Below are 17,292 nucleotides of genomic sequence, written 5' to 3' on the forward strand. Positions count from 1 at the left end.
CCCGTTTCCCACCGTAGACTCCGCCCACCGCTGAGCCAGTGAAGACCGTACACTAAATTTAGAAGCCCTAATTTTTTTCTTAGTTAATTAATCTGCTGTTCAGAAATGAATTAATTAATCTGCTGTATAGCAAAGTGAATCAGTTATACACATATATACTTTTTTTTTTCTCTTTCCTCTGCGCCTTCCAGGATCTTAGTTCCTGGACCAGGGATTGAACCTATGCCCTTGGCAGTGAAAGCACAGAGTCCTCACCACTGGACTGCCAGGAAAGTCCCTACTTTTTTTTTTTTTTAATATTCTTTTCCATTATGGTTTATCATATGATACTGAATATAGTTCTCTGTGTTATCCTGAAGGAGCTTGTTGTTTATTCCATATCAATAATAGCTTACACCTACTAACCCTAACCTCCTACTCCATCCCATCCCCAACCTCCTCCCCCTTGACAACCACAAGTCTGTTCTGTATGTCTGAGTCTGTTTCTGTTTCATAGGTTCATTTATGTCATTTATTAGATTCCACATATAAGTGATACATGGTATTTGTCTTTTTCTGACCTACTTTACTTAGTATGATAATCTCTAGTTGCATCCATGTTGCTGCAAATGAGAGGCCCTAATTTTTAATTTAAAATGAATTCTGGGGGAGTAAAAAAAAAAGTTAAGTGGAAATTATTGCAAATGGTTATGTGCAGTGTGACAACATTTATCCATGTATGTTTTAAAAGCACTAAACAATACCACAATGTTTGTGGGAAAATACATATGCAGAAAAAGTACAAAAAGATGCTTGGGAATGATACATAGCAACTTCAGAATAGCAGTCATCTTTGGGGAGGAAGAAGTTGGATGGCATTAATGGTGGAGTTTTGCCTCTATCTGTGACGTCTGATTTCATTAAAAGGGGAGACCAAATCTTCTATATAAATTGTGATATACTGTTGTACTCAGACTTGCAGTTTTATACCATTTTACAATAACTTTATTAGGTTGTACAAGAATTATTGATGCAGTTTTCCATAGTGAGCACTCGGAAATTAAATACTCATAGGGAATTTAAATTTTCTTTTACTTCTTGACACTCTATTAAAAAAAACATCTGAGACTTCCTTGGCAGTCCATTAGTTAAGGCTCTGCACTTCCAGTGCAGGGGGCATGGGTTCAATCCCTGGTCTGGGAACTAAAATCCCACATGCCATGTGGCGGGGCCAGAAAAACAAAAAAAAAACCTAAAAAAAAAAACCAAACCAAAAAACCAACCAACCAACCAACCAACCAAAAAAACTGGGGACAAATTCTACCTCAATAAAGTTGTTTTAAAAAAGAAAAACCGGACTTCCTAGGTGACACAGTGGTTAGGAGTCCGCCTACCAATGCAGGGGACACGGGTTCGATCCCTGCCCAAGGAGGATACCACATGCCACGGAGCGGCTGGGCCCACGCGCCACAACTAATGGGCCTGAGCTCTAGAGTCCGTGAGCCACAGCTATTGAGCCCATGTGCCGCAACTACTGAAGCCCGCACGCCTAGAGCCCGTGCTCCACAGCGGGAGAGGCCACCACAGTGAGGAATCTGCACACTGCAGCAGAGTAGCCCCCGCTCGCCACAACTGGAGAAAGCCTGTGTGCAGCAATGAAGACCCAACATAGCCAATAAAATAAATTAATTAATTAATTTTAAAAAAAAGGAAAAACCTAGGGACAGGATGTAAACTCAAGATTTTTTTAAAAAGCAAATACCAACTAAACTACTGGGAATTTGCTATTACAGTGGTATGAAGATTTTGTGTGTGTGATGACATAAATAAAGATCCCAGGACCCATGATGTGTGTGGAGGAATATTTGAAAAAATACGGACACGTTTGCCAACAACTTAACATATGTTAAATTGGAATGGTGGGAACTCGAACATTTACTATTTTGTGTAAGTTTGAAATAGTTCATAATTTATAAACAAGCTAAAGGGCAGGATAGTGCTTTTAAAACATATAAATGTGGGAAAATCATTAAAGCTGGTCAATGGGTATTATAGGGGCTCATTACACTGCTCTTTTGTTGTCAAATTTGACATTTTTTGTGCAAGTTTGAAATTATCCATAATAAAAAATATTGTTAAAAAGTAAAAATGAAGACTGTATATTTCTGTGTGTAATTTGCATGTGCACGGAATGTTGTTTAGGAAGACAAAACAAGAAACTGTCAATAAATATAACTTGCTTGCTGCCTCAGATGATGTCACTTTTACAGCTTTGATTTGGAGTTCTCAGATTCTCAGGGTCCTGGCCCCCAAGCATGTTGTTTAAGGTTTGTGGGCAGACTGGATGGGGTGGAAGATGGCAGGGAGAACAACAGTGAGACAGCTGCTGCCCTGGTCCAGGTAAGAACAGAACAGAGCTGCATTCATGACAGTAGAAGTGGAGTGGTGAGGAGGGGACTGATTCAAGAATTATTTCAGGGACTTCCCTGGTGGCCCAGTGGTTAAGAATCCACCTGCCAATGCAGGGGACACAGGTTCCAGCCCTGGTCTGGGAAGATCCCACATGCTGAGGAGCAACTAAGCCCGTGTGCCACAACTACTGAGCCTGCGCTCTAGAGCCTGCAAGGCAGAACTACTGAATCCCTCGAGCCTAGAGCCCGTGCTCCACAACAAGAGAAGCCACCACAATGAGAGGCCCGCCCATGTGCAGCAATGAAGACCCAACACAGCCAAAAATAAATAAATAAATTAATTAAAGAATTATTTCAGAGGTAGAATTGATAGGACCTGACAATCTCCTTTGAGGGCAAGAATTGTTCTTTGCTTAACTTGGTTTCCCCCACAATGAGGGGAGTGCAAATCCAAAGAGATTTGCCTTCATATTCCTTGCTAAAGGAAATAAAAATTCACATATCTTAATTCTAGCATAGCCTACTTATGAATGAATAATGCAATCCCCTTCCTTTCTGTTCAGAGCAACTAAGAACGTATCTCTTTGTATGTTGGCTCATCAGTTAAGTGAAGCAATCAATACATTTCTTTTTTGTTTTGTTGTTGCCTAAGAGGATTTTTGTCACCTGCAACCAAGGAAGCTGACTAAAGATTACACACACACAAACTTCTGCCTACAATTTTGGGTATTCAGATACCTCCCCCGCTGCTCCCCAAGGTCTTGGGCTCTAAGATCTTCAGATTTATTTATTTAACTATTTACTATTTATTTATTGGCTCGCGAGATCTTAGTTCCCTGACAGGGACTGAACCAGGGCCTTCAGCAATGAAAGCATGGAGTCCTAACCACTGGACACCCAGGGAATTCCCCAAGACCTTCAGATTTAGAGTGAGATCTATCTAAAGTGAATACCCATTTCCAATAGTCCATGCTTAATAACCCTTTGTGGGTTCCCATATCTTGCAGAGGAGCCCTCAACCAACCTAGGTGGTTCTCCCAGCCTCCAGTGCTCCCAGGGTCACTGTGCTCGCCATAAGCACATGGTACTTGTCTGTGGTACACCGGGGGCCTATACTCAGTCCCTGGCAAGCTCCCCCTAGCCTAAGGCTGTAGCTGAAGCTTTCAACAGTCAGGAGGTCAGCTTTGCTGAAGGGAACCTCTTCTGCCCCTCCGCCTCCTGGAAGATTCACCATGACTTCATGAATTAGGAAGAGACATGACATAGCAGGAGGGCAACCACTCTGTGATCTAACCCATTTCTCAGGTCAACTCCAAGGAGCCTCGCAAATCACATGGTATAATCACATGGTAGAATGGGAAACTTCAGGACCTGCCTTAGGACACAGTAACACCTTTTGGCCTATGCAATACTCCTGCCATGGTAAAGTCATTGAGCAAAAGGATTTTTGTTTGTTTGTTTATATTCCCTGAGGACAAATTCTGGGGTCTAAAAAATAAAAAAACTCATCGAGAAATTATCAGAGGTCTTTAGCATTAACCAAAATAATTCCTCTGGCATTGACAGCCCTCCAGCCTTCCAGTGATACTCCTCTGACAAGCGGTGCCTCACCAGGAGAAGAGCTGGCCCTGAATCTGCCATTACTGTTAACTCTTGGTTGCGGAGTCCATGAAGGAGACAGCTGAATTGCCCAGTGCGGGTGTCAATAGTGGGTCAAGGCCTATCGCACAGGTGGGTCTGCTGGGGGCACTTTCTGCTCTTTGCTATGTTGGGGATGAAAAGATGTGGCTGAGAAGGGATGTTGGACTTAAGGGACTGTTGGGATGAGGTAATAAGGGAGTCGAAATACTTAAGTCCCAAGTCTGGGAGATGGGGGAAAAGGCTGGGCTAGATTTAGGCTATGCCAAGTTTAGAATCACAGTCTAGTAGATCAGAGCTGGCAAGCAAGGAGGAGCTAAGGAAGCAAGGCTGAAGGTGAGGTCAAGATAGAGACCTAGGTTTGGGGGTCCTTGTCCAGAAGCAAACAGTTCTCAGAGACAGCTTTACAGGTGCCCACGGTGAAGGTGAATGCTCCAGAGCCTAGGCAGCTCATCACCAGCCTCGAGGTGGGTACGAGGGGGTTCTTTGCTTCCTCGGTGCCCGTGTCCCAGAGAGAGGCGAAAGCAGGGGTGGGGCAGGTGGCTGGAATGGTCTCTTCTGGCCTTGAGGAGAGCGTCTCTTTGCGGGAGGCGCTGGTCTCGGCGTACTCAACCTCCAGAGTCGGGAAGACCCCAGCAATTCCGATGCAGGGGGGCGGAGCCCTTCTCCTCCCTTCTAGCACTCGGGGCCCCAGGCTGCTCATCCGGAAAAGGACGCTATGCTCCCGGGGGGTCTGAGCAAGGATTCTGGGCGCCCAGCGCGGTCTACTGCTGCCGCCGCCGCCGCCCTGGGCATGCAGCAGAAACCACAGACCGCCTTCCTGGGACCCCCCAAGCCGGAAACTGGGCCACCCTCTTCCGCCGCCAGCCGGAAGTGCCTGCGACTCGAAGCAGAGGGGTTTCCGGCGTGCTTGCCAGGTAGCTGGGTCTCACCATGGCGGCCTCCTTGGCCGGGAAGAAGATCGTGTTTGTCACGGGGAACTCCAAGAAGCTGGAGGAGGTGACGGGAGGGTGTGGGAAGCCGACCAGGAGGCGGCTGGGCGTGGGGCCGTGTAGCGTGTGGCCAGGCTGGCTGGGGAGAAGGCGGAGAACCGGCTTTCAGGAGGAGGGAAGCACGCGGCTGGAGGAGCGGAGGGGGAACGGAGAGTCCGACCGGGAGGGATGGGTTGGATCCGGCAGGGAATGGGCCGCGCGGAGTGGGACTGGCACGTGTGCGGAGGGGGCGACCCGGGGTTGGACTCGATAGAATGAGGGCCTTGACAAATCCGGGCACAGAGCTTGTGAGCTTAGAGGCTTCGGGAGCTGAAGGAGTGGTGGGGTCCGTAACATTTGTCCTAAAGGTCACCTCTTAAGTTAGATCCCATACCGGGACCCCGACACCCCTCTGGAGCTGATCCAGACCGCGCTGCGGGCCTGAGGTTGGCAGGGGCCGGACAGGGTGTGGGGCCAGGCATCCAAACCGAGCCGTCCACACCCCACCACAGTCCAGAAATGTGGTCCTTAGCCTCTCCCAGCCTCTTTCCGCCATCTGTGAAGTGGAGATGTTGCGGGAGGTCCGCTTCACAGCGCAGTGGAGAGCAGGAGTGAAGGAAGCAATGGATCCAAAGTTCCTGCCTGCAGGAACTTTGTGGCTACCTCTGAGGACTCTGGGGGTTGATGGAACCAATTTGGTTGCAAATTGTAGAGAGGCACAGGGAGCTTATGTAAACAGGTGACAATTGTGGGAATACAATGGTATGCTGTCCCACGGGACTTGAGTAGTCTTTCTCGGGAGTCCCTCTCGAGGGATTTATTTGTCCTTCTAGTTCTCTCTGGATGCTCATCCCGTTTCCTTCTGAGGTCTTAATGCATTTTTCCCTTCTGATGGAGAGATGGAGAAAGCAGTGAGGCTTCTGCCAGATGTCAGCTCTAATTGCCCTTGCTTGGATCAAAGGTTTGCCCCTACTCAGTCAGCCATGGCCAAGGAGGTGGGTCATATGTGGGGAATCAGGATGACACCCATTAGATGTCTGAGGCAGACCAATGGGGTGCTGTAATTAAGGGACCCTTCATTTGTGTACAGCATAGGGACCGATGGCACTTGTGTGCCATTACAGTGTGACCTTCTGAGAAGTCAGAGCCCTGTGTTGATAAAAGGTTTGGGATCCTGAGGCCAGTCAAGCAGACAGGCAGTGCCACACTGAACAGAGTCCCCATGCAGGTAGGTGCCAACTCCCAAGCCCATCTCTACCTCTGGTTGAGAATGTAGCCCTCTCACATTTAAAGAAGAGGCTGGAGGGAATTTCCTGGCGGTCCAGTAGTTAGGATTCAAGCTTTCACTGTCAGGGCCTGGGTTCAGTCCCTGGTCAGGGAACTAAGATCCTGCAAGCCATGTGGTGCAGCCCCCCCAAAAAAAAAGAAGAAGAAGAAGAAAAGAAGAGGCTGGAGTGGCCAGAGGAGGCTCACCGGAGAAGATGGACTTGAAGTTGGCCTAAAATAGGGAGGTTTTTTAAAAATTATTATTAATTTATTTATTTATTGGCTGTGTTAGGTCTTTGTTGCTGCGCACGGGCTTTCTCTAGTTGCGGTGAGTGGTGGCTCCTCTTCGTTGCAGTGCGTGGGCTTCTCATTACGATGGCTTCTCTTGTTGTGGAGCACAGGCTCTAGTGCTCAGGCTTCAGTAGTTGTGGCTTGTGTGCTCTAGAGCACAGGCTCAGTGGTTGTGGTGCACCAGCTTAGTTGCTCCGCGGCACGTGGGATCTTCCCAGACCAGGGCTCGAACCCATGTCCTCTGCATTGGCAGGTGGATTCTCAACCACCGCGCCACCAGGAAAGCCCCTAAAATAGGAAGTTTTAACTCTTCATCCCATGGTACCCCATTGGCAGAATGATGAAGCCTATGGACCCGTCCTCAGGAAAATATTTTTAAATGTACAGAATAAAATACATAGGATTACAAAGGAAATCAATTCTATTGGTTTACAATTCTCAAAATATCAATATTTGTGATCTAGTTACATATTAATGCGTTAAAGAATTCAGTCTGTCATTCTGTGTAATTATCATAATTTAAAAATAGTGAAGATTGTAAATGACATTTTGAGATATCTGCTACAACTTAATGGGGTGTGACAACATCTGTGATTTTAATAGGTTTAAATGGCACAGAACTGCTAATGCTATTTGTGTTTTTTTTCTGTATTCACAGTTGAAAGAGATGCTAAATTTCAGTTAGGGGTTAGTGAAAATAAAGAGGGTTTTTTTTTTTTTTCCCATTCAAGTTCATGGACCTCCTGAATTTTGGGTAACCCCTGATAGAAAATTCCTGGACTGAAGGACAGGTTTTGGGACCATTGGGAAGGGAAAAGGGTATTCTAGGTAGGTGGTTAGCATGAACAGAGACCTAAATAGGAGGGAGGGATCGGAGAGTGAGGAGATGAGGGAGCTGACCTGCTGGGCTGGGACCCTGAAGGCTGGGTGAGGCTCATGGGCCAGACTGGTGAGCTTTAGGGGACTGACAGGAGAGTTACCTGGAGAGAAAGGTGGGCGACAGCTTGTGTAGTCATGGGAAATTGTTAAACAAATGATGACAAATGTTCTTTCATTTTGGAACAGGTCATTCAGATTCTAGGAGATAAGTTTCCGTGCACTTTGGTGGCCCAGAAAATAGACCGTATGTCTCTGTTTAGTTTTATTTTTAAAAGACGTTGCAATTTCTCTGTCTCCCTGTGACCTGACTCTGTGTCTGTTTCTCTGATAAGTGCCAGAGTACCAAGGAGAGCCTGATGAGATTTCCATTCGGAAGTGTCAGGAAGCAGCTCGCCAGGTGCTTGCTCCACACGTGTCCTGTACTTGTGTCTCTTGTCCTGGTGGCTCCTGGGGTCTGTGCCTGCTGGGGGTGGGGAGTGAATATGGTGGGCACAGTTTATCATGACTTGAAGGACCTTTCCAGGCTTAGCTAGAATCAATTAATGTTGGCCCTGGAATACTGCCTGCCTTTCTCAGCCTTGACTACATAGTATCCCCCTAGATGACCCCCACCCTCCCCACACACACATAATTCACTCTTCCCAAATTTCAGGTACATACTTTCCATCCCCTACATCCTCCCCACGTGCATCCACGCTGCACTTACACATCTCTGGGACTGAGAACGAGCACTTTGTAAAGAGGCCGCTTGAGTATGAGTCCCAGCTCTCCTGTCACTGTACCTGGAGCAAGCTTTATAACCTGCCAGGGCTTTGATGTCCATCTCTAAAATGAAGATGAGAGATTAGCCAGGGCTGTTCCCCGGAGCAGATGGACCTCTATCTGCTGCTGCTGTTGCACATCCCAGCTAGCTGTGGGCGTGGCCCTGGCCTGGGTGGCTCGGGAGTTCAGGGCGGAGGTGGGGCCCGCTGCTGGGCGCAGGTCTCAGGGCTGCATGTCCTTGTGCTGCAGGTGCAGGGCCCTGTACTGGTGGAGGACACCTGTCTGTGCTTCAACGCCCTTGGGGGCCTCCCTGGTCCCTACATGTGAGTGCCCCCCCCACCCCTTTGCAGGACCCTGGCCGCAAAACCACTTGAACTTTGAAATGATTAGTTACTTGATACTGCGGGTCATTTACTGTCTTGGCATCAACACCATTATGTCAGATTGTCTTGAGGAAGGATTAGGGATAGGGGAGAGGCATGCCTTTCTTTTGTAAAGTGTGAGAATGTGATTGTGTAAGTTGAGATGGGCAAGGGGAATTCGCCCATTGGAGAGTTAACATTCACGGGCAGATCAGTTTCAGGAAAGAGGAAATAAGGAAGTTGAGATCTGCAGATGGATTTCCTTAAACCTATCCAGGGCCCTGGACTCCCTCAGAAGGTCTGTGTATCTCTAGGGTACAAATACCCCACTTTGTTGGGTCTTGGGTATGTATACAGTTGACCCTTGAACAATGCGGGGGGTTAACCTGCGTATAACTTACAGTTGGCCTTCCATATCAGTGGATTCAACCACGTGTTACTGTAGTATTTACTATCGAAAAATATCCACGTGTAAGTGAACCTATGCAGTTCACACTCATGTTGTTCAAGAATTAACTGTATCTTTAACTTTTGGATCTTTAGCTTTTGGATTGCTAATTTGTTTGCCAAGGCAGTAGCACCCCTATACCTTGAGAGTGTACATTGCTCCATATTTTTACCAGCACTGTTTTATGACTTTTTAGTATTTTGCAGTGGGGAGAGTGGGAAATATTATCACATGCAATTTTAATTTGCATTTCCCTAATTACCAGTGAGGTTGAGGCTTTCATTGGTTTATCGATTCTTCTGTGCATTGCCTCTTTGTCTCCGTTTCCTTTTTCCTATTGGATTATTTCTCTTCATTTTAAGTTGAGATATTCTTTCTCTTTTCTCCTTGGCTCTCCCAGGACTCTAATCCCTGGGGAACGCAGCCCAGAAAGAAAGAGGTAGGAACACCCATCTGCTTGTGATGTCTGACTCACCTTTATTTCTCTTGCAGAAAGTGGTTTCTGGAGAAGTTAAAGCCTGAAGGTATTATCCCCGTTTGTCTTTTGTTTTTTTCTTTAAATCTGTTTGGAATTAAGAATCTGTGGGTTCTAGGGGAGGAGCTCCAACTAGTAATCAGGAACCTCGGGTTGCATCCCCTTCACTGAGCCTCATTCACCTCCGTTTCCCCATCACAATCTGCAGCTCACACTTCCCTGTACACCCAGTTCCAGGGAGCGCTGAGATGTGGGAGGAGTGGGGGTGGGGTGGCTGGTGAGAGCTTTGAGTTTGAGGGACAAGGGCTATAGTTGATTCTGGCTCTGAGAGGGACTGGCCCCACCGCTTGCTGTCCTTGCCTCAGTGGGGGTTTGGGAGGGGGGACCCCCTGCTGCTCCTCCTGGCCCCAGCAGCGCATGCTCTGAAACCCACAGTAGTAGAATAAGGAACCCCACGTGCCCATCACCCAACTTCCTGGGTTATCAGCGCAGGGCCTATTTGGTGATCTGTATGACCCCCACCTCCCCCCCCCCACCCCAACTGGGCCCCTTGGGTGGGGAGTGGAGGCTGGGGCTGGGCAGCATAGAGTGTGCTGAGCCCTCACTGCACCTGCCCGCAGGTCTCCACCAGCTCCTGGCTGGCTTCCAAGACAAGTCGGCCTATGCACTCTGCACATTCGCTCTCAGCACTGGGGACCCAAGTGAGCCTGTGCACCTCTTCAGGGGCCGGACCTCGGTGCGTACCCACGCTCGTTCCCCCGCTTGCTGCCAGAGGGCGCTGTGACCCGCGATGCTGCTGCTGCAGGACCATGGTGGGGAGGGCACGCCCCTGGGCACCGCAGCTAGAAGCGCCGTCAGTCCCGAAACTTATTGGACCCCTGAGTCCAGTGTTTGGAAACGCACAGTGGCTCACGGCTGCTGGGGCCTCGTATAGCCAGAGCTCTGCACTGTATGCTCTCCTGAGAGGCAGATGTGGAAGCTGAAGGTGACAACTCCTAGAGCTACAGCTACAGCCCAGAATTCTCCAAGCTTGAGTCTCCTTATCCCACTGCTGAGGCGACAGCTTCCCTTGAACATCTTACAGCCTTTCCAACTTTTTTTGTTTGTTAGTTTGTTTTTGGTTTTTTGTTGTTGTTGTTGTAGCCTTTCCAACTTTTGATGTTCATATAGAATCTTCCTTCTCCCCTCAACTCATTCCTTTCAGAGCTGCCCTTCGATGCCCTGGTGCTTACCTGTCAGACCATAAGTTCAGCTGCTTCTCACAGGGTCCAGGCTACCCTCTGGGCTGGCCTGCTCCCCCCACAGCCCATCCATCCCCTCCCTGTGGCAGGAGTGTACCTGCAGGCACATCACTTCTCTACTTTGTCCTTTCTGCTCAGGATAAAATCCAGAGTCCCGCCATAGCCCACATAGCCCTACACCAGGGACTCCACCAGGGACTGTCCACAGATGTTTTACTTTGCCCTCCCTGATTAGGTTTTTAATTTTTGTGGTTAAAAAAAAAACAGGTAACATTATCATCTTCACCATTTTTAAGTGGTACAATACAGTAGTATACACTGTTGTACAACAGCTCTCCAGAACTTTATCATCTTGCAAAATTGAAACTATGCCCATTGAATAACTACCTTCCCCTCCCCTCTCCAGCACCTGGCAACCACCATTCTACTTTCTGTTTTTAAGAGTTCACCTACCTCAGATACATCATATAAGTGGAATCCTGCAGTGTTTGTTTTTTGTGTGTGTGACTGGTTTATCTCTAAGCATAATGTCCTCAAGTTTCATCCATGTTGTATCATGTGACAGGATCTCCTTTTTTTTTAAGGCTGCATAATATTCTGTTGTATGTATATACCCCTTTTTCCTTTATCCATTTACAGGCATACCTTGTTTTATTGAGCTTCACAGATATTATGTTTTTACAAACTGAAAGTTTGTGGCAATCCTGCATTGTCAGATAATGGTTAGCATTTTTTAGTAATAAAGTATTTTTAAATTAAGGTATGTACATTGTTTTTTTAGACATAATGCTGTTGCACACTTACTGGACTACAGTATAATGTAAACATAACTTTTACGTGCGGTAGGAAGCCAAAAAGTGCATGTGACTTGCTTTTTTTGAGATAATCGCTTTATTGTGGTGGTCTGGAACTGAACCCATACTATATCCGAGGTCTGCCTGTATTCATTGATGATCACTTGCGTGGCTTCCACTTTTTGGCTCATAATGCTGCTATGAACATGGGTGAAGATCCCGTTTTCAGTTCTTTTGGATATATATCCAGAAATGGGATTGCTCGATCTTATTGCCTGGTTAAATTTTTTTTTTTTTTTTTTTTTTTTCAGATTTTTAAAAGTTAGTTATAGTGGTCTGCTACTTTCACAGAAATGTTCTCTCAAAAATCAAAAGTTTGAGCAACCACAGGCCTAGCTTCCTGCCCCGTGACTGAGTAGCAGCTATCCTGCTGACAGAGCCTCATCACTGTCATCCCCACCATTCCCTGTTGTCTCCCCAGCTTTGGCTGCTTTTTGTGCTTTGTTGCTTGCCAGCCGTGACTTTAACTGAGGTAGCCTTGTTTCTTCTTTTCCTTTTCTCACCTGTGCTCTCTAAACCCCAGCCACATTGTGCTATCAGCAGCACATATGCTATGCCCTTCTCCATCTCAAGACCTTGACACAGCTGTATCCTCCACCTAGAATGTTCTTGCCCTAGCCCTTTATGTGGCCAAAGTGTCCCCTCCTCACTGAGACCTTCCCTGAGCTCCCCATCCTGTTTTTCTTGAGCCCAGCTCCCAGTTTGTTCCCTCTGAGGGACTTTGCATTTGGTAATCATGAATGTGTTTACTGGTGTAATGCTTGTTTTGCTTAAGAGATCCATTCTGTGAAGGCAAGGCTAAGGCTTTCTGTGTTCCCGGTGCTAAGGACACTGCCTGCCTCTCTGAGGTGTTCAAAAAATATTTGTTGCACGGATGAAGTTCAGAGAGGTTCAGTAACTGGCCTCAGTCACACAGCTCCCTATTAGCAGAAGCAGAATGTTGCCTTTGGTCTGAATGACTTGAAGTTTATGTGGCTAATCCCCATCCTTTACTACCTCCCTTGTTTTTTTTGTTTTTTGTTTTTAATTATTTTTTTTTAGATATTTGAAATACAACTTTATTCTGATTCTAAACGAAAAGGAATGGGAAGGACCATAACACACTGAATGTTGTGTTGTGACTGTAGCAGTCTTATATTTGAAATTCAAGGAGGAAACAGCTGGGTTCCAAAACACCTAAATATGCAGGTCCAAACAATGAAGTTTTTTTAAACTGCCCCATTCACTCTGAAGCCCGTTCATCTCCTTCAGCATCCCGAAGATTAAGCACATGTTCTGCTTAGCTATACAGTAAAGTGGCAAACACGATGCACCACTGACATCAAAGGACGGTTGCCTATAAAACTAGACTTCTGATGCTCGGCTCCAGCTTCACTTTCTCACAGGTCACCATCTTCATCCGGGAGGGCAGTTGTCTGAGCAGCCTCTAGGTCGTGCTTGTACTGTGCTGCCAAGCTTGGGTCCATGACCACCTTTGGCGGGGTGAGAGCAGGCATGGCGATGAACTCCAAGTTAGGGTCTCCAGTCAGTTTTCTAGCAAGCCAGAGGAAGGGCTTTTCAAAGTTGTAGTTACTTTTGGCAGAACTGTCATAGTGCTGAAGAGTCTTCTTTCGGTGGAAGACAGTTGACTTTGTCTCAAACTTCCTGTCCTTAATATCCACTTTATTGCCACACAACACGATGGGGATGTTCTCACACACTCGTACAAGATCTCTATGCCAGTTGGGCATATTCTTGTAAGTAACTGTCCATGTTACATCAAACATTATAATGACACACTGAGCTTGGATATAATAGCCGTCTCTCAGTCTGTCAAATTTCTGCTGACCAGCTATATCCCATACATTGAAGTTAATAGGTCCCTGTTGGTGTGGAACACAAGGGAATGAACCTCAGCACCCAAGGTAGCTACATACCTCTTCTCAAATTCACCAGTCAGATGACGTTTCACAAATGGAATTTTTCCAGTACCGTCACCAACCAATACAAGTTTGAACTGTACTTGGGGTTCCCCTTGGGCAGCCATCATGATGTTACCTCCAGAAGTGTCTCCACCCCAGTCTGACTCCCTTGTATCTTTTTTTTGTTTTTTAACTCCCAAGGTAACCTGACATCTAATGACACTGGTTATCTTTGTAGCATTTTCCTTTTGGAATTTGCCTATTACAGCCATTATTTATTGAGTTCCATTTGTGTTGAACATTGTGCAAAGTAATTTCTGTTTTGTTATTTCATTTAATTGTGAGAGCCTCCCTTGTTTTTTGAGAAATGTGGTAATTGTGGCAGACACAGGGCTTGTCTGCAAAGGTCAGCGCCCTCAAACTTCCTGTTAGGGGAGAATGTTTTCTGTCAGGTTTTCAGAGTTGATTCTCTTCTTCAGTGAGGTCACAGTTTGTCAAAGCTTTAGAGAGTGAGGCTGGTCCCAGGGGTATCGGTGGGCTGACCAAGCTCGTGGTTTCTCCCTGTCCGGGGAGCGAGCTGTCCTGCTCTGCCTTTTTTTTTTTTTTTTTTTTTTGTGGCGCACGGGCTTAGTTGCTCTGTGGCATCCCAGGGCAGGGCTCGAACCCGTGTCCCCTGCATTGGCAGGCAGATTCTTTACCACTGCGCCACCTAGGAAGTCCTGCTCTGCCTTTTATTTGTGTTCTGCAAACATTTGCCGGCTCCATAGACCCATTGATAAAATGTATTTTGACTAAATAGGGTTGAACCAAATTCATAAACTAACCAAACTCACACTGGCTACTGCCCTCTTCATGGTGCATCTCCTCCACACTCAGTGACACACCTGTCCCCCCGTTCCTCTGGCAGGGCCGGATTGTGGTGCCCCGTGGCTGCCGGGACTTTGGCTGGGACCCCTGCTTTCAGCCTGATGGATATGAGCAGACGTAAGGAGCCCCAGTTTCTCCCAGGGGTGCGGGGTCGGGATGGCCGTGGTCTGGGTTGGGTCAGTGCCCCGCCCAGGTGCAGGCACGCGCATACGGGCAGGGGCAGGCTTTGAGGTCCTGTTCCGGCCGAAGGCAGCTCCGCTGGGGTGGACACGAGGAATCGGGGTGGCCTGGTCCACAGCTGGGAGGCAGCTGGGCATAGCTGGAAGTCCTGGGCCTCGGGCTCGGCTCAGCACAGGGCAGCTGTGTAGCTCCCCTGGCGTCCCCTCTCTGGGGACTGGACAGCCCTGATGGCTGATTATCTGCCCCCCATCTAGTTTGGAACAATGTTAACACTTGGCCACCACATTAAACCCCCACAGTGCCAGGTGTTGTCAGTATTTCACGCCAACCCGTGCTTACTTACATGGGACGTGTTGGCCATTATTGCGATTGGGTTTGTCAAGTTGGAGGGGCCCTTAGAGAGCGTGGCCTGAGGCCTCACAGCAGCCAGACAGGGCTGAAGACAACATGAAACATCACTTTGGTGGCACAGATATTCTATATCTGCACTGTGCTGTCTGGTAGCCATTAGCCACATGTGGCTGTGGAGCATTTGAAATGTGGTTAGAGCAACTGAGGGACAGAATTTATTCAGTTGTAATCGGTTTAAACTTAAAGGGCCACAGTGGCTGGTGGCCACCATATTAGACAGTATGGACGTGAAAGTGCCACCTCACTGGGAGTCCTGATATGGATGGCAGGCCACTGGCTGGCTGTTCAAGGCCGCCCCCACCTCCCCCCCCACCCCGACACCTGCCCACCCCGCAGTGCATTGGAGGAGATTGCTGTGTTTGCTTTGTCAGGCCCCACTGCTTCCTGTCCACAGATGACAAAGCTGATCAAACATGCAGCTCATCCCCCTGTCCCCAGCTTCCCTTTAATGGCTTTTGGACACAATAGAACAAGCTTAATATCCTTCCACACTCAGTAATATGGGTTTCTACCTGCAGGGGAATTTTAAGACTCTATCCGATTTTTTAAAAAATTAACTCTGGCTGCCGGGAGCAGGTGGCCCCGCTACCCTTTGCTTGGGACTCTGAGCTTTGGGCTCCAGGATAAGGTGAGGTGTACACACCCTCCCTGAATCTGGGCTCCTTCTCTGAGCTGCTACTGTTGCCCCTTAGGTATGCAGAGATGCCCAAGGCTGAGAAGAACACCATCTCCCATCGCTTCCAGGCCCTGCTTGCCTTGCAAGAATACTTTGGCAGCCTGACTCCTCCCGGGGCCAGTGATGACCACTCTGGCTGAGGATCTGGGGAGGGCTAGCCTGAAACCGCCTCTATCAGGCAGGCACCTGTCTAAGTACTTCCTCCAGGGTTACCACTTTCCTGGGGGTGTTAGCAGCTGTCAGGAGTAGCTGGCTCTGCTTGGAGAAACTTTGGCCAAGGGACACCATCCTCTTGCCCTCGGGGATTCAGTGGTCTACAGCCTCCAGGCCCAGAATCCGGAAAGGACTTCGGGTGTTAAAACTGGCCTTGGCAGGGTTGAGGGTTTGGGGAAGAACCACACAAACAGCCTTAGATGTTTCTTAAATGCAACAGATAAAAATTCCAGAGGGTACTTGCTTCCAAAATAAACTGGGTATATCTGCTTTGAAACCTGTCCCAGGCAGGTGTCTGTCTGCTGAGCCCTTTGGCATGAGCAGGAAACCTCTCAGGTCACGGGGAAGAGGGGTGGGGGGTGGGGTGGCCGGATGAGGGCAGTGCTGTGTTGAAGCTGTCTCTGTGCCCTTGCTGGCTGGAGTATTACCTCTTTCCTTTTGTCCTTCAAGTCTCAGATCACGGGCTGAACTTTTCAATGTCAAATCCGTGCCGCCCACCCACCCATGAGCGATGCTACTGCCCAGCTGGCCTCTAGCATGTTCGCTGGTTTAGGGGGTAGGCCGTGTGGGATGTTGAGTGCTTTTGCTTTATTCTGGTGTACACTAGAGCAGCCAAAATGTTGATTTATGGTTATAATGCCGTGCTCAGTTTTATGGCAGGGAGGAAGGATGGAATTCTTCCCATGCCACGGTTCAGCCTGGGGGGGCGGGGGGGTTAGCTGAGTTGGGCCCTTCAGGAGACCCAACTCAGCTGCCCCAGACCCTTACTATGCCCTGGTGAAGCTGTAAACCGGGAGGGATTTCAGAGACCGGGGTGGCTCCCTTGCCTTCCTGCAGGTGTCACCCTGGTAGAGAGGAGGTGCCCAGCCCTAAGGACAATCAGAAAAGCCTGTTGTGTGCAGCAGGTTGGGGAAGGGTGGGGGTCCTTAATGCTGCTGTGTCACTCCCAGGCTTAAGGTATGTCCCCTCCCGTCACTGTCCCTCAGTCCTGGCAGCACGGCCTGGGGCCTGGATTTAACAGTTGTTTCCTCCCCTGAACTGCGTCAGCAAGTGTGGGTGAGGACAGGACCTCCTTCATCCCTTTGTTCCCCTCTTGTCTGTGAAGCCCAGCTGGGTTGTTTCCTTAGGAAGTGCCAGTGGCGGTGCCCAGCCTCCTCTGAGCGGCCTCCTTGGGGTAGGTGGTGTCTGGCTGGGACGCGGACGTGGGGTGCTGGGGTGCCTGCCTACTCCTCGCCTGGTGATCCTGGACACCACCCCACCTGCAGGGAATACACAGGCTACTGGGGAGGGGCCCCAAAGAAGGATGAGCTGCCACGTGAGCGGGTGGCTACACGGCACGTGGCGCAGGGCACCCCTCTGTGCCCGCCCCTCAGCTGTTCCCTGAGTCCTGTCCCGGGTGCACAGCACACTTCCTGACCCTGCTTTTTAAACCTGAGCTGCCCGTCCCGCAAGCAGCACTGTGAACGT

At 48.5% G+C, this 17,292-nt stretch overlaps 1 protein-coding gene and 1 pseudogene across 7 annotated transcripts; one reads left to right on the forward strand and one right to left on the reverse strand.

Annotated features, from left to right (window-relative positions):
- Positions 1 to 4,905: 4,905 nt before the first annotated feature.
- ITPA (inosine triphosphatase) lies at positions 4,906 to 16,102 on the forward strand. Of its 7 annotated transcripts, XM_057703194.1 has the most exons (10): positions 4,962 to 5,027; positions 5,899 to 5,960; positions 6,124 to 6,227; positions 7,622 to 7,679; positions 7,768 to 7,832; positions 8,447 to 8,520; positions 9,500 to 9,531; positions 10,103 to 10,218; positions 14,386 to 14,462; positions 15,629 to 16,102. In XM_057703194.1, the coding sequence occupies exons 3-10, from the start codon at positions 6,222 to 6,224 to the stop codon at positions 15,750 to 15,752; spliced, it is 552 nt and encodes a 183-aa protein (XP_057559177.1). In that variant the 5' UTR covers positions 4,962 to 5,027; positions 5,899 to 5,960; positions 6,124 to 6,221; the 3' UTR covers positions 15,753 to 16,102. The 7 variants fall into 7 exon arrangements, with proteins under 7 accessions (XP_057559173.1, XP_057559175.1, XP_057559172.1 ...); XM_057703192.1 differs by lacking the exon at positions 5,899 to 5,960 and having other exon boundaries at positions 4,923 to 5,027; positions 6,095 to 6,227; XM_057703189.1 differs by lacking the exons at positions 5,899 to 5,960; positions 6,124 to 6,227 and adding an exon at positions 6,558 to 6,593 and having other exon boundaries at positions 4,924 to 5,027.
- On the reverse strand, positions 12,957 to 13,678 carry LOC130833489 (GTP-binding nuclear protein Ran-like; annotated as a pseudogene).
- Positions 16,103 to 17,292: the final 1,190 nt, after the last annotated feature.

This window comes from Hippopotamus amphibius, chromosome 12, assembly GCF_030028045.1.
Source record: "Hippopotamus amphibius kiboko isolate mHipAmp2 chromosome 12, mHipAmp2.hap2, whole genome shotgun sequence".
In the NCBI taxonomy this organism is placed as follows: Eukaryota; Metazoa; Chordata; class Mammalia; order Artiodactyla; family Hippopotamidae; genus Hippopotamus; species Hippopotamus amphibius.

Excerpts from the sequence above, each read along its gene's own strand:
- ITPA (XM_057703189.1), top strand. The coding sequence starts at position 4,962 with ATGGCGGCCTCCTTGGCCGGGAAGAAGATCGTGTTTGTCACGGGGAAC. Across the intron at positions 7,680-7,767 it reads GGTGGCCCAGAAAATAGACC|TGCCAGAGTACCAAGGAGAG; the intron begins GTATGTCTCTGT and ends TTCTCTGATAAG. Across the intron at positions 8,521-9,499 it reads GGCCTCCCTGGTCCCTACAT|AAAGTGGTTTCTGGAGAAGT; the intron begins GTGAGTGCCCCC and ends TTTCTCTTGCAG.